Source organism: Phycodurus eques, chromosome 18 (assembly GCF_024500275.1).
Source record: "Phycodurus eques isolate BA_2022a chromosome 18, UOR_Pequ_1.1, whole genome shotgun sequence".
Taxonomy (NCBI): Eukaryota; Metazoa; Chordata; class Actinopteri; order Syngnathiformes; family Syngnathidae; genus Phycodurus; species Phycodurus eques.
Window position 1 is genome coordinate 6,008,953 of NC_084542.1, and position 16,279 is coordinate 6,025,231.

The window sequence follows — 16,279 nt, forward strand, 5'->3', positions numbered from 1 at the left end:
AACAATAAAGATGTTCTCTCATTTCTGTGTATCTCAATGGGATATATGTTTTTCATGTTCAGAAGTAGCTCACTTGTTACTTTATTGACAAATGCATGCAAGAAAATAGAGCTCGACATAAAAAAGGCAAATAAGAACAAAAACCACCAAAGCGTTACCTCTGAAATGTAATGAAAAATCCTTGAAACACTTTCTGAGATAGAGCCCTAATTTCTATCATGCGGCCTTTCCCGTGCCTAGTTGTAACAAGTTCATTTCTCAGTGGTGCTGTATAATATAGTACAGATCAATTGCACTCTGTGGTTGTTTCAGCATGGCCCGGAGGAGATCTCAGGATCTCTTAAAAAGCATGGAGGGGTAGCAAAACAGGACAGCGTGACTAATAAATTTCCTTCTGTTCAAAAATGTTGCACATTCAATTAAAACAAATCTAAACAAATACAAATCTATTTTCTTCAACAGAATACGCTACATGTCACATTCTAATGGCAAGTTCTTAGAAATTATTATTGATTTAGCAATTATTTAGACATTGTGTCATTCGCAGATGCCGTTTATGTGTTCATTCAATTATATTTAATTACTGTAGATCAAAAATAGGGCTTGCGGATGGACAACAACATTTCAATTAAAAAAAATAATGTTATTTCTATAGGATATTGATAACACAACTGTTCAAGAAAATGATTTTCTTTTTTCTATTTTAAAAACAGCAGAGCACTGACACAGAGGTTATTCCTCACTGCTGTGTAAAGGAGAAACCAGCAAAACCAAAGGTCTTAATTTTTTTGTTTAGTCTTATTCATCACCCCTCACACACTTTGGGCAGTAACGGATAAAATACAGTTGCTGACACAAGCAGCTGAGGTGAGGTAATGCCACAGGGAGACTGGTCTCAATCTGAGCAGTTCAGCAAAAAAGAGACACCTTTTGTAATGAGCCACTGTGCTTTTGCACATGTGACGTGAATAAGGACTGACTACTGAGAAGACCCAAAGTCCAGTCGATGATTTGCTGAAACCCCAAGAAGAAGTGTAGAAAAGAGCTTAACCGATGCACGTTCTTGGGGGGATTATATACATTAATTTAGTACACGCAATGTAATTTATCAAACCTAAGACAAATTGTGATGACCGATTTTGCATCTTAAGATAGGACGCCTGAAAGGAAGGTGCAAAATGGCACCGCTGTGCGTAACCATAACAAAGAGGCGCTCTTCCACTCGTGGAAAAAAAATTTAAATGCCAAAAATAAAAATAATTGTGAAATATCGCCTATTCAGCAATCCAATTTTGGAGCTTCTGAATGGTCTAAATGAAACTTATTAAACATAAGGCCCAAGGGCCAAATCCGGCCCACCATATCATTTGATGTGCATCAGCTACATGTTTCTTAATAAAATCTGTTCCAACATTGCAAATTGTCTTCAGGCTTGATAGGTGTGATATTTCAAGCATTAAAAAAAAAAAAAAAGTTTTGTTAACAAACCACTTAACCAAAAAAAATTAAACAATAGTTGAAAAAAAAAAAATGTTTTCCTCTTGTTCACAGTGCTGCCTAACTTCATAAAGTTTTTAAAACCTATCCACACAACTCAGTGTGTGTGATATATCCAGTGAAATGGAACAACAGAGGACTTATAAAGGCAGCCTTTGCAGTTAGCGGTAGTTGAAGCCCTCCCCTCACTGACACACACCCATGCCTCCCACCTTATTATACAATGATGTGCCACAGCCGTGGCTTAATGGTTAAGATCATCGCCTGCCACCGTGGGGGACCTTGGTTCAAAACCCCGACTGGACCATCCGCCAACATCCCCCGGACTCACGGCTGTGGTGTCCTTGAGCAAGACACTGATACCCCGAAATGCTCCCCGGGCGCTTCAGCTGCCCCCTGCTCCAGTGTGTTCCACTAACATGTGTATGTGTTCAGTGTGATGGGTTAAATGCAGAGAACAAATTTCATGTGCATGCAGGCATGTTCATGACAATAAAAGATGATTCTTCTTCTTCTAACTCTGGAAAAGGTTGGGTCTCAAAATCATATGCTCGACATTGTGAGTCACAATAGCGACTGACATGCATGTGAGATGGTTTTGACTCACCAGCATGTCTCTGTAGACACACCCCCATGGGATTTAGTTGCTTGTTGTGTGGGTGGCCACTCCCTAATCACTATACACAACACTTATGACTTAGTGAACTTCCTGGACTGTCCTATCACTTGCATTCAGTTTCTACAGGTGAGATGTACCCACTCCCACCACACGCTGGTGGCAACCACAGTGGGAGTACATCAAACATCGCTGTTTCGCAGAAAAACTGTTCTAGCGTAAAATGGTATACAGAGCCTCCATTTTGCATGACCAAGTAGCCGAACAGTACAGGTTAAAAAATAAAAATACAAAATTGGCCTACAGTCACACACTTCTTCTACTTTCTACTTTTTGGGATTTCTCAAAAGATGTATTTAATATGAATATTGATAGGTTCCTATGTTAATTTTTTTTTCTTGTCATACCTTCTGTTACAACTATTTCACCCAGTAAGGGCAAACTACCAACATTTTAGAACAATATACCATACATCTGACTATGCAAAGCAAAAATCCAAATGCTCAACACAATGAAGCTACAGTATGTACTACAACACAAGGGTCATCACCGTAGGGCAGCAACCTATGTGTGGGAGGAAGAAAACAGACAGAGGAAAGCAGTGAAGATGGCTGGAAACTGACACTGAGCTTAAGGGACATGACTCAATGTTTTTTTTTTCTGTGGGTGGAAGGTCAGTGAAAAGCTTTGGCTTGGTTTTATTGTTATTATGAGCTTTTTATCTTTACAAAGCTATCACACAGAACTACTATTTTAGAGTAGTACCCGAAGAGCTGGCATCAAGGCGCCTTCTCCTTTTGCACAGAATCCAGCAAAGCAGGATATTACTGCAATGGTGTGCACTCTTACACAATCAATCAGAACAGATCAGATAGTTAGATGCGTGAAGTCATGCTACCTTCTGGTGTGATGTATAAATTAATTGTGTTGGGACTCCATTTCCCATTATCTTTATGTTCCCTGTACGTTGGCATTTCGGCATTCCCAACACAAAAATGGCATTCATAAAGTAGAATATTGCCAGGACACATTCCATGTCAGTGAAATTTATACAGAACAGCAACCTGCAAAAAAAGTGGAGAATTGCCTACTTGTTGAGGCAGCGTAAAAGCTAGACTGCTGCTCTTCCAGGCTATGTGTGCAGACAGAATGAAACATCTGAATGTAATAACTGGAAATTAGAAGAAAGATTCAACATGACTACACATCTGCAATCTCCAAGCTCCAGCTTAGTTCCTTCGTAAATATTAGAACTCGGTCACATTTCTGTAAAATTAACTTTTGGCAATGACTATGTAGTTTGAATATGCATTTTATGTTCTTAAGAACATAAACACAAGATGTTCTGAGCAACACTACGGCTGATCATTACTCTCTCATTACTCTCACTCATCAAAATGTTCAATGTTATATACACATCGTAACCACAACTCATAACTAACATCTGTGGAAGATAACAATAAAGACAAAAGCTATTTCAACAGCAGTCTCAGATAACACACTCGTAAAAGCTGCACCTTCTAATAAAACGTTAATGCATCCAAGCTCTTAAAACCGAGACAAGCCCATTTCACAAGAAAACAAGTTCACTTCAAACCAACTTGTAGCCAAAAACTAAATCAAGCTTTCTATTGCCAGTTGGTAGAAACAAAAAAATCTGAGAAAATCTTTCTGAAAAGCATCCAAAAAAAAGGAAACACTCCCAGATACCAAGTACAGTTTTGTCAGTATACGTTTCACTGCAACCATGTCTGAAATAGCATCATGGTTCCCAACTTTGTAACTGTCCTATAGACATGCTTTGTCAAATACTTTATATACTACAGCAAACAGAAGGCTGTGCCATACACTTTTTGTTACAGTATCTTTTTAAGGTTGATTATACACGAATAACACACTCAGAAACACAGAAAAGGAGACCTACCTCTTTCACAAGTGCTGTCCCAGAAGCCTGTTGCTGTGCAGTCACAAATGAAGCGGTTCCATCCCTCCTTACACACCCCGCTGTTCTTGCAAGGGTTGCTGTCACACTGTTTTCCCATCACCTTACTGCAGGAAGACTTGATACCAGTCGTGTTCTGGGACACAGCTATCTGTCGGATATCTTTGCTGCGTCCATCAATGAAAAGATCCCGGATGCACCCCACGTAGCCATAGTTTAGCATGGCGGTCCAGAGCTCAGTGGGGAGCATCAAACCTGCACGGTTGTCAGGAAGACCACCTAGATAAAGATCCCCCTCCAGGTCTAAGATCTCATTTTCTCCACTGGCTGTGAAAGGTGTCCGGTGGGTGTTTACAGAGATGATGCCTAGAGGAAGACAAATCCACAATTACAGCGTATCCAAACAGTCTAATACTGAAAAATGTCCAAAAGCCACTTCATATATACTGTGTATAAAGGTAAGTTGCAAAGAGGACTTGTTTCTGGTTCTGATTGTATGATCTGACACACTTTGCTTGGATCATATGAATATAACTTGAATCCCTTTGAAAACTAATATATTTACTGCCTCAAATATACTGTCCTGTACATGTACAGTACATTGAGTAGAAAGCTGTTGCTGGTCACAGTACATTATCTAGCGCAGGGGTCACTGACCTTTTTGAGACAGAGAGCTACATCTCGGGTACTGATTAATTAGAAGAGTTTCCACTTTGATACACACTTCTGAAATTACCAAATTGCTTACAATTATTTGGGGGTAAATCATCCCGTTGCGCCTGCAAGCTTTTCTTCTCGAACGTTATGGTTTGATCATGCCCTACAACACTGACCCTTGAAATGTAAAAGTTTTTTCTTTAAAATACTGTCATTTTCAAGTTACACCAATGCAAGTGTGATTCAGCTCAGTGTTAAGCAGAGATGGGGGCTCAAGTCACTGTGACTGTGAGTCGACTGGACTCACTGTTTTGATGACGTGACTGACAAAAACGAAAAGACTTGAGACTTGGACTTGGTGTTAATTGATCTCGACTTATCTTGACATGAGACATGATGACTTGAAAGACTTGATTGATGTTCATTTTATATGTTTGCTTTAAAGATAAAATAAATTATTTAGTTAATGTCGCTGTAGTTAAAGGGGACTGTCATGGTTGGATAATTCACCTGTCAATCTTGGAATGGCACTGTAACGATTGCAGCATTGGCAGGTCAATTAGTTAAAACCTTTGCCACAGAGAAGCACACCCTATCATACCAGACAGACGGCTTTGTCGTGTCATGTCAGGATGCTGTGCAAAGAACAGTGCAAAATCTGTTAAAAGACAACGGATATCCAGACAGCAATATCAAACTTCCTTTGTCATTTGAAGACCCATTCTGCCCAGTAAATATCTGTAAACTCATTAGCCTGTTCTTAAACTCAGTGCAGTACTTTGGTAACTTCACTTTGTGAAAAGGACCATGTGACAACTTTTCATCCTCAGATATTTCATTAAAGCTGTGAGATACCCTTCCTAATAAACAGGGTACCCTTTGGTGGGCACAGGGCTATGCTAATATGACCCTGAGTTGTATTTACTTATTTATGTAATGCTCATAGTGTAGAGTATGTTCATATTACAACAAGTACTGTACAATAGTCAGGCACCATTAGCTTGATACGATCCAAAGTTCAAGATTGCTGACATTCAGGCATTGACTTGCAAGCCATACGTCCATTTTGGATAGCTGGGATAGGCTCCAGCACTCCCGCGACCCTTGTGAGGATAAGCGGCTCAGAAAATGGATGGATGGACGTTCATTTTGATAATGGGCAATGATAATGATTTGATAATGATCATCAACTTTATTACTGGTGGCATGGTGACAGACTGGTTTTAGACAAGTGCCCTAAAAAGTTAAATTCGAGCTCTGAACATGCATGTATAAATACAAAATAGGGTAAAATAACATGAGTGGTTGAATCAGCATAAGCATGGTGGCCGACTGGTTAGCACATCTGCCTCACAGTTCTGAGGACAGGGGTTCAAATTCCGGCCCCGCCTGTGTGGAGTTTGCATGCTCTCCCCGTGCCTGCGTGGGTTTTCTCTGGGTACGCCGGTTTCCTCCCACATTCCAAAATCATGCATTGTATGTTAATTAAAGACTCTAAATTGCCAATTGGTGCATAGTGTTAATGGTTGCATCACCCTTGTTCTTAAAAATGGGCACCAGCACACTTTTCCTTCCATTCCTTGGGCATATTCTCACCTGCTAGAATTATTTGGAACAAGCTGGTCAAAACCTCCAAAGCCACCTCTCCTAGATGCTTCCATACATACACAGTTATGTCATCAAGACCAACTGCAGTTCCATTTTTCATTCTTTTTAGTTCCTTTCTAACTTCCCCCTTACTCATCATTGCCACTTCGTAGTCCACCACACTTGCCTCTTCTACTCTTCCTTCTCTCTCATTTTCTTCATTCATCAATTCCTCAAAGTATTATTTCCATCTATACAGCACACTACTGGAACCAGTCAACACATTTCTATCTCTATCCTTAATCACCCTAACCTGCTGCACATCCTTCCCATCTTTATCCCTCTGTCAGGCCAACCTGTATACAGGGTGATTGAAAAGTAACTCCCTTTTGGAAAATACTGATAATTTATTAATATGTTGTAATGTTTTTATCAATTTATTTGTGTATGTTCCATGATTAAAGGAGCAAGTCTATTCTACCAAATCAACGACTTTGGAAGAACCTGAAGGGTGAATACGAGAAGTTATGTTTTCCATCCCACAAGAGTTCCTTGTGAAATCAGTTAACGCGGTTCCCAGGCGGCTTGAGCAACTGGTGGCTAATGCTGGCGCCCATATCCAATTTTAAATAAAACTCCATGCAATACACTTGCTTGTAAGAATTATAGTTCAGAAATAAATTGCAAGTACTTAAAAATAGAGTTACTTTTCAAATCACCCTGTACATTTTTTTTCTCATTTAGTGTCAAACATGGGATACATGTCATCATATGCCTCGTTTTGCCTTTGCCACCTGTACCTTTGCCCTACGTCACATCTCCATGTATTCCTTTCGCCTCTCCTCAGTCCTCTCACTGTCCTACTTCTTAGCTAACCTCTTTGGTTGTATGATTTCCTGTACTTTGAGGTTGCACCACCAGGTCTCCTTCTCCCTTTCCTACACCAACATACACTAAGTACTCTCCTGCCTGTCTCTCTGATCACCTTGGCTGTAGTGGTCCTGTCTTCTGGAAGCTCCTCCTGTCCACCGGGAGCCTGTTTTACCTCTTCTCGAAAAGCTGCACAACACTCTTCCTTTGTCAGCTTCCACCACACGGTTCTCTGCTCTGCCTGTGTCTTCCTAATCTTCCTCCCCACCAATAATTTCAACCTTGCCCCTAAGCTTCTAACCTTACTGCCTTTCCACCTGCTCTCCTGGAAACAGAATATATCAACCTTTCTCCTGATCATCATGTCAACCAACTCCCGAGCTCTTCCTGTCATAGTAACAACATCCAGAGTCCCCACATTCAGTTCTAGGCTCTATGTTTTCCTCTTCTCTTTCTGCCGAAGAACCCGATTTCCACCTCTCCTTTGTCTTTGACATCTTCGACCCACAATAGCTGAATCTCCACCGGCGTCCTGTAGGTTAAACGTTGTTAAGCCGAGCCATGACCGATCCGGTATGGAATTCTTTGTTTGTTTGTTGGTTTGGTAAGATTTTAAGACGGATGCCCTTCCTGACGCAACCCTCTGCATTTATCCGGACTTGGGACCGGCCTACAGTTTGCACTGGGTTGTGCCCCCCATAGGGCTGCATTTTTGCCTTTCTCAACCACAGACGCCAAACTATCTTATATTTTATAAGATTACCCTATGAGATTATCCTTAGGTCTAAGGTGTGTTAAGAGTGGATTTGTCCCAAAAATAGGGTCCGAAAACAGGTGGGGCCGAAAAGCTTAAATAATGAACACATTCAATATTTACGACAAAAAAAATAATCTTCATGTGGTTGGGGGAAGCTGACGTCTCCCTGAGTCATGATGCTATGAATTGTGATGTGAAACAGAATGTAACCAATCAAGAAGCACCCTGACTCAGGAACAAGACTGTAAATGAAAACAATCAATCCTGACCCAATAATGTATTTTTTTATATAAAATTGGGTTCCCCAGATGGCAAGAAGTAGGGTATTTTCCAAAGCAAACCTTTTAGTCTTTCATCTGAAGGCAGTGATAGACAAAAGATTCAACGGTCACACCTACAAACAGAATACAATTCTCTGGCAACTGTGAAAGTTCATTCACTGGCAAGTAACATTTTACTTGAGCCACAAGTGTAACTATGTGTTCGTTCTAACCAATCCCTGTTTGGTATCCTCTGTCTATCTCATTCCTCCATTTCCCTGTGAAAATCTTACTCTTCTTCACTATCTCACTAGGGGCACAGCTGGTGATTAATCAAAGTAGCTGACTCTGACACACAGCTAAATTGGCTTCAGTAACCTGATATATACCACAGGCTGCAGTGGCGAATAACACACCCAAGCTCTCCGGAGTATCCCGCCTAATGTGGAGATTGCATTGACTTTGAAGCTCAAGGCAACAGAAGTTTCTAGCACCTTTTCTCTAATGCAATCTTTGTCGGCATACTTTCTGTGTTTTTGACCATGTGCTGAGATTAGAGGACTTGCATATGGAGAAAAGTGAGGAGAAATGGACTCTGTAACTATCTGGAGAGGAATGCGACTTTATTATTGCAATAAATCAGGATGTTGTGAGGATGTTGTTGTCATTATGTAGATGTGAAGCAAGCAAGGGTTGTTGTTTGAACAGCTCTCTTCTGCAGTACATTTCCATTACTGTGGCTATGTACCTGATGCTCTAGTTCTGGCATGTGATGCCTCAGGAAATCATGGACAAGGCTGGAGATAAGGACTGAATTCAGGCACGTTAAGGCCATACACACCACTGAGCCAGACTAGAGATTTGCATTTATAGGTTTCCATTGTTGATTCTTATGATTACATTATCTAAACAATAAAAATATCCATCAAATAGATTATTAAAATAATTAAATGCAATGCCTCGCATGTTAACTTAATTTGACCTTCTCTAAACGTTTGAAAGCTGAACAGAAGAATTCACAGCCAGGGTTAAATCCATCAATCGATTAATACATTTCTTGGTTCAATTAAAATTGCAATCTAAACAGTCCTCTTCATCATGCTATTTACATTTCGACATCATGAGACCAACAAGACACCTAACAATTGATCAACAGTACCATGCCATTGCAGGGCTTCAAACAGGATGTTCTCAGAGGAAAGTGGTCACTGAGTTTAAAGTGTCATCACTCAGCAGGTTGCAACACAGAGAATGGAAGAGTCATAGAAAGACAAACATATAAGTCCTTGGAAATCTAATGATCGATTCATGGATCAAACGCCTGAATGTTGCCATTGAATTCCTTTTTAGATAGTAGCAAGTTACAGTACGGAAACAGTGAGACACATGCATTCAAAAGTTTAGAAAAGGCCATATTCTCACATGTAAATGTTATAGTGAATGTTAGGATCACCTTAAAACTTTACCCGAAAGCCAAATATCACGAACATTTTGTGAGTATAGTATCATATTGTATATAATATCAAATGAAAAACTAAGTATGCGGTAACAGAGTGTGCCTTCTTGTGCAGTGTGATGATGTATTCATCCATTGTAGACCGAAGCGCCCCTGTATTTGTATTTTGTTGTTTTTGTTCCTGTTTATGCTGTACAGTATTTAGCACTTCCTTACCTGAACGGCCATCTCTCTGGATGTCCACATGGTGCCAGCTACCTTCATTGACTTTTGCCTGTGTCGCTTTCACTTTGATAGTACCAGAACCCATGTCCAGCACCAGGTACAACACCCCATCCAGAAGTTCGACAGCAAAGAAGTCCACCTTGTTGGTCTTCTGGGACTTGACATCGCGTCGCTCCTGAGGTTTGCCATGGGTGAAAAGTATTAAGCCGTTGGGCTCTGAGGTTCGGAAGTCGAAGGAGATCGAGCCAACGCGTTTGGTGTTCCATTTTGGTAAGGACAGGTAGGAGTCGGGAGTCTCAAAGTTGATGGGGTCAAGAGTAGGAACGTTTTCACATTTAAAGACCACGTCGCCCTGAAGTTTCATCTTTGGGTCCACAATCCTTGCCAGACGGGACAGCTCTAGACGGATGTCGTTGTTCTTGTAAACCACCTAAAAAAGATGGAGGCATCAGAGAACGTACATGCAAAAATAAAGGCAATCCCTTTACATCCCTATCTTACTTTGGAATGCAAAGGATTGATAAAGACTGGTCCTGAACCACACTGATTATCTCAATGAATGAATTTCAATGAACGAGTACAATAGCATCACAGGCTGGTTATTTTACCAAGTGCTTATATGAGGACAGGTGGATCGATTAAACTAATACCTTATGTGCTTTTGGCCCAATTTGTTTGTGGTAATTTACTATTTGAAGATCAATTTGCTCACAAAGAAAAGAAGATTGAATTGAAACGCTTGGCTATATTGTATTATATTGAGCTGTCAGAGGCGATGTCAACAGTATATTGCTAGGAAGCCATATGGACATCTTAAAAAGACTTCATAAGGCCAAGTCCACTGAGAATAGACTCAATATCATCACTATTTGCCCACAATAAATTCACCAAAAACCTTCATCCGTAATGTATAGCATCTTCACATTACAGTTGAATACAACAAAATATTGCAAAAAAGAAGCACAATAGATTATCATTGGAACGCACTGAGGTGGGAAATTAATTTCCCCCACTCTTTTTGTGGAGCAAGACAGGCTTTTCCTGGTATATAGGGCAGTGTGTGTGTGCGTGTGTGTGTGTGTGTGTGTGTGTGTGTGTGTGTGTTTAGGAAACAGCAATAGCGTCACAGCGAGCACAGCTGTCAGCAAACAGATTTTACTGCTTTTGGATTACTGGTAATCCTGGAAGATTTGACAGTGAATCAACACAGGTGACCCAAACGCAAAGGAGGAATAGATAGTGAGGTAAAGCAAAGACAAACAGGCAAAATGGAATAATAATACTAATAATAAACAAAGACAGTGGAAATCAAATATAGAAACAGACAAAAAAGGGAGACAGACAAAAAAGGGAGAATAACATTGAGAGATCTAAGGATTAAATGCTTTAAAACCAGTGCATGCCATTTGCATTTAAAATATGCTTTTTGTACAACCCAAACAGCGATGTACTGTAGCTGTCAGTACATTTAAGGAACACATTTAATCTCCTGAACATGGCAGTCAACGAGTAATCAACACACTTTGTTAAACACCAAATCGACTGATAAAGTACTACATAATACTAATGTAGACTATACAAACGTCAGACTTGCTGCAATTAAACCAGTTAGTGAAAGATGACAGGGTTATTGTAATCTTTGCATATGCCCAGCACGCAAATATTATGTTGGCTACATTTTGTACAAATATGTTCGGATGCCGGAAAATAAATGAATTAGATTAGACACAATATCTTTTCTCATGACCACAATACTGGCAACTTCTTTGAACCCTAACACTTTCTTTGAACAACACAACCATTCAGTGATGTTTTCATAAAATGATATTCAAATATGCTTGCACCTTGCGGCATTAAAATGCCAGCAGATCGAACCACCATTAAGATTGCAGGACTCTTTCTCTCTGAAACACTGATGTTTTTGTTTTTTTTGTTTTATAAATTCTGACGCAAAATACCTAACCTTCCATTTTCAGCCAGCTTTAAGTCTACTCTTGGGCAAAAGAAGAAACTGAATAATACATGAAAAGAAAAAAAAGACTGGGGGAAGTTTTAATGCTCATTTGCAATGGGAAAACTATTGTGATGGTCAGTTTCTCAAACTTCTTTCCATCAAGATACACTATATTGCCAAAGGTATTCGCTCACCCAGCTAAATAATCAGAATCAGGGGTTCCAATCACTTCCATGGCCACAGGTTTATAAAATCAAGCACCTAGGCATGCAGACTGCTAATGCTTAAATGCTTCAGCATACCAAGAGACTTTGGATAATTCCATGCTCCGAACTTTGTGGAAACAGTTTGGAGCTGGCCTTTTCCTCTTCCAACATGACTGTGCACCGGTGCACAAAGCGAGGTCCATAAAGAAATGGATGACAGTGTGTGTTGTGGATGGAACTTGACTGGCCTGCACAGAGCCCTGACCCCAACCCGACAGAACACCTTTGGGAGAAATTAGAGCAGAGACTGAGAGCCAGGCCTTCTCATCCAACATCAATGTGTGACCACACAAATGGGTTTTTGGAAGGATAATCAAAAATTCCCATAAACACACTCCTAAACTTGTGGGAAAACCTCCCGAGAAGAATTGAAGCTGTTATAGCTGCAAATGGTGAACAGACGGCATATTGAACCCTATGGATTAGGAATGAGATGTCACTTAAACTCATATGTGAGTCAAGGCAGGTGAGCCAATGCTTTTGGTAATAAAGTGTATTTTATTAGTCTGCACGTGTAAAGAAAATGTACTGCTTTTAGAAAATCCAGTTTTTGTCTCTTAGCAAACATCCTATCTATCATTATGTACCAGTAAAAATATTTTCAAAACAATAAAATGCAATCAGACAGCCATCAATTTTATAAGGATTTGAAATGCCTCTTTTCTGCTGCACTCTTGATTAAAGTGATTGAATTGGTATCATAAAAGAGGGAGTGAATACTGCAGCCATGTGCACCTCATCTTATCCTTTGTTATGGGCCATGTTTTGTTACACCGTCCTTTGACCGATCAGCGATCTTATGAGGCCCATTCATAATGCAAGGGAGGGTAATGACTCCATAAAGCCAAGGTCCCCCCCCTCCCATCTCTGCTCTAGGATGGTGTATTGATTGGGCCAGGGAAGGCAGCACGGGAGGGCATACAAAAGCACGCATGCGCACACGCATATATATATATATATATATATATACTGGCATGTACACATTTATAATCTCTTCCCTAATCTACTTCAAATCTTGTCCTCTCAGGCTCCAAAACTACAGCTGCTCTCAGATGCTGATGTTGCACCAATGCTAACGAAGAAACAGGAGGAGTCCACTTAAATAGTACAAAGATATAAATACAAAGGTGCTCGTGAGACTTTGCAGAGGGAATTTGGTTTTGTCTTTTAGCTCTGAATTAACATGTACATACAAAACATACTATTTAAAGAGTATGTTTATCACTATTTATTTAATACATAATAAAATTCATCAAGAGACAGCGCAGATGGACAAGATATAGAATAATAATAATTATCATCAGAGGGAATCAATCCAGCTCACCACAGAAATGTGATAGCAAATCTTACTTTTTAACAAGGCAGACATTTTACCGTCTCCAAAGTTTAGAAACGTGCCCACTCCTGAAATTTTAATATTGGATCAAACAGATTGGAGGCATTCGATTAAGCAAACACACCAGGAACACACTGGTAATTGTGCTGTAGGTTAGGTTATGTACACTCACTGCTATTCAAACACTGCTTGTAGTGGTTAAAAGCTTCACCACAGTAATCAAAGATTATGTGTTGTTTCGGGATTCCATCAGTTAAAACAATATAATATTGAGAGAAAATCATTCACACTAGGTCTCTAGTTCATGCGCAGTTTGGTTAGTTTCATCCAAAACATTTTATTGTGAACTATCGGAAATATTCTCTTGGTCTGCTATAGTAACAATTGTGAGAACAAGGGCATAAATGATGATACACTTACTAAGCAGAGGATTGCTTTGTCATTGCAATACTGTTTAACAGCCTTTAGTAGCTATCTGGGAATTGCAACGATATGTGATGTTATAATATTTTTTTCCCCCATGGTTTTCAGCACGATGTCAGCGTTTTAATTCTAGCAGCATTTTCATTAATCTAAATGTCTTCATCACCATCTGCCACCTTTTGTTGCTCCTGGAGAGGTTGTTCCACACTTTCCATTCGTTATCTATGTAGCAACTCATCTAGGGATTGTGGGCATCGCAAATATCACCATCTGTAGTATATAATGGGAGTTTTCAGAGTCAAGTTGAGCTGTCGTCTGTATAAAGCTGAACACATTCTATGTGACAGATGTAAGAGGCATTCCTCTTAAAAACAAAAACATATTTCAAGTAACTACTTACGACATAAGAAGACATTTCTATCATGAGTCCAAGCATTCTCTTAACAATCGATGAGTTAGGGCAAGTCAAGCATTAAAAGGATGTGTGGCTTTTTTTTTATTATTGTATTTTGCATCTTAAAGAGCTTTGTTTAGCACTGAGGCCTCTACCAAATCCTGTTTTTGAGAAACATCTATATTTTGTGATCTGAAAGTATTATGCAGATAGATTAAATGTTTTTTTTTTTTTTGCTGTTCATGTGGGTATTGCATTAGCCTTTTAAAAGAAATTAATGACAGGAAGGACATGAATTTAGTAAATACTGTATAGTTCATTTACCATCATAACATTTAATTACGTCTCATAGCTTAACCTAAATGGAATAAGGATGGAGGGTGAAGTCACAGATTCACATCACCCACTCTTTGGCCCTCCAGAAATTAAAAAAATGCTTCCAAATATAGAAGGACAGGCTTAGATTTGCATTTGTATCTGAGGGGAAAACATGCAAAATGTGGTGACTAACACAAATGTGATGACAGCAGTGCCCCTTTCAAATACCAAACATTCTTGCCCTCCTTACCCCTCACTCTTATTTCTTCTCGCTCTTACTGCTTATGTCTTCTGTAAACTGACCCTTGCCAGCATCAGACCTTTACAATGTTTGTTTTTCCCCCCCCTCTAAACCCTACTTGAATTTCAATACCTTATGTCCTTCACATACATTCTCTTCCTGCTCACAAGTCCTTTTCTTGATGCCTCATGACAGCGCATGCTCCTGCCACCCCCACAGTCTGACACAAGTTGCCACTCCACAGCTCTGGAACCATCAACGGGTGCCCTGAGACACCCCAAGGATGGCGTGCGGGAGGAAAGGGTTTGTACAAGGCGCTGACAGCACGGCGCTACAAACATCAGGCTGACTGGCGACCGGCTGCCCACTGGCCTTCCTTTCACGTGACAAGGCTGCGTTTCACGTGGCGGCGCATGAGCGTGGGCGGGGCCTGTTTGAGTACTGTGCATGGATGACATAGCCTACAGGGGCAGATGCATGTAGTGCAGCCTGAACGAGAGAGGTTGTGACGGCAGCACACATTATCTTTTGTTGGCGGACAAAGGAAAAGTAAGGCATTCACTTACTGTGGCAAAACATGTCAACATCAATGTATTCTTTGGCTGTTTCAAGAGGATAGCAAATCGCAATCCAATTTTACTCCTTGTACTATTCTGTAATAATAGTCCAACAAATGAATAATCCAATTTGATTATCTGAAAACGATTGAACCGGTCAGAGAATACGCTGGCGCATTTTGACTGACGCATTTTAGCAGCTTTCTCCAGTTCAATCTGCCGCAGACACACTCTCCAGCGATGTCTCCTTTTGAGCTTCTCTTGGCACGCTTGGCATGTTATCGTTGCAGCCAATCGGAGCGATGCAATTTTTTTTTTTTTTTTTTTTCCCCAAAACAATTTTTTTTTCCCCAGATCTCAGTAGTGCTACTATGCATCAATGCCCAGAACGTATGCGCGGTAAGTCAAGATGGCATCGGCCATAAACAAAGCTTAAATATTGTGAAATATTTTGGGTTTTTTTTTTTAGGTGAAAGCATGGCAGAATTGCAGCTCTTATTAGAATAAAGTAAGTAATATGGTTTTCTTTGATTCGTGATTCAAATCTTGAACATTTTTAGGCTGCATTAATTTTTTCCGCCGCACTCGAATGCACCGCCGAGTCAGCACTGATTCGTTCGTAGCCCTAATATAAAGGGAGTTATTAGTACAATTTGTCATGAGCAATCTTGAGTAGTTTGGATCATCATGGTTAGCAGATGGCTCCATGCCTGCTTGATGGAGGAAAGTATGAGGAGGGTTGAGAGCCACAAAGTACTACCACTGTCAGGCCAAATGTTGAATCACCTCCAAGATCCTGTCCAAGCTTGTTATGCCCTCAAGGGCCAAGGCATCGCTGGGTCACATACGCACTCAAAATGTTGTGGTTACATATGCACATGCAGCTACAACAACAACATGATAATATGCTTCATTTTATCATG

The 16,279-nt window shown here is 40.1% G+C and overlaps 1 protein-coding gene across 9 annotated transcripts in view; it reads right to left on the reverse strand.

The window, feature by feature from the left end:
* Positions 1 to 16,279, reverse strand: part of LOC133416939 (neurexin-3b) — a 283,913-nt gene that overhangs the window by 187,436 nt on the left and 80,198 nt on the right. For all 9 annotated transcript variants that reach the window (XR_009770304.1, XM_061704308.1, XM_061704310.1 and 6 more), the window contains 2 exons: positions 9,859 to 10,297; positions 4,038 to 4,421 (listed from right to left, as the gene is read on the reverse strand). Coding sequence is in view for 8 of the 9 variants with exons in the window: in XM_061704308.1 (XP_061560292.1) it covers positions 4,038 to 4,421; positions 9,859 to 10,297 (823 nt within the window). In the remaining variant the exon portion in view is untranslated. The remainder of the gene's footprint in view (positions 1 to 4,037; positions 4,422 to 9,858; positions 10,298 to 16,279) is intronic.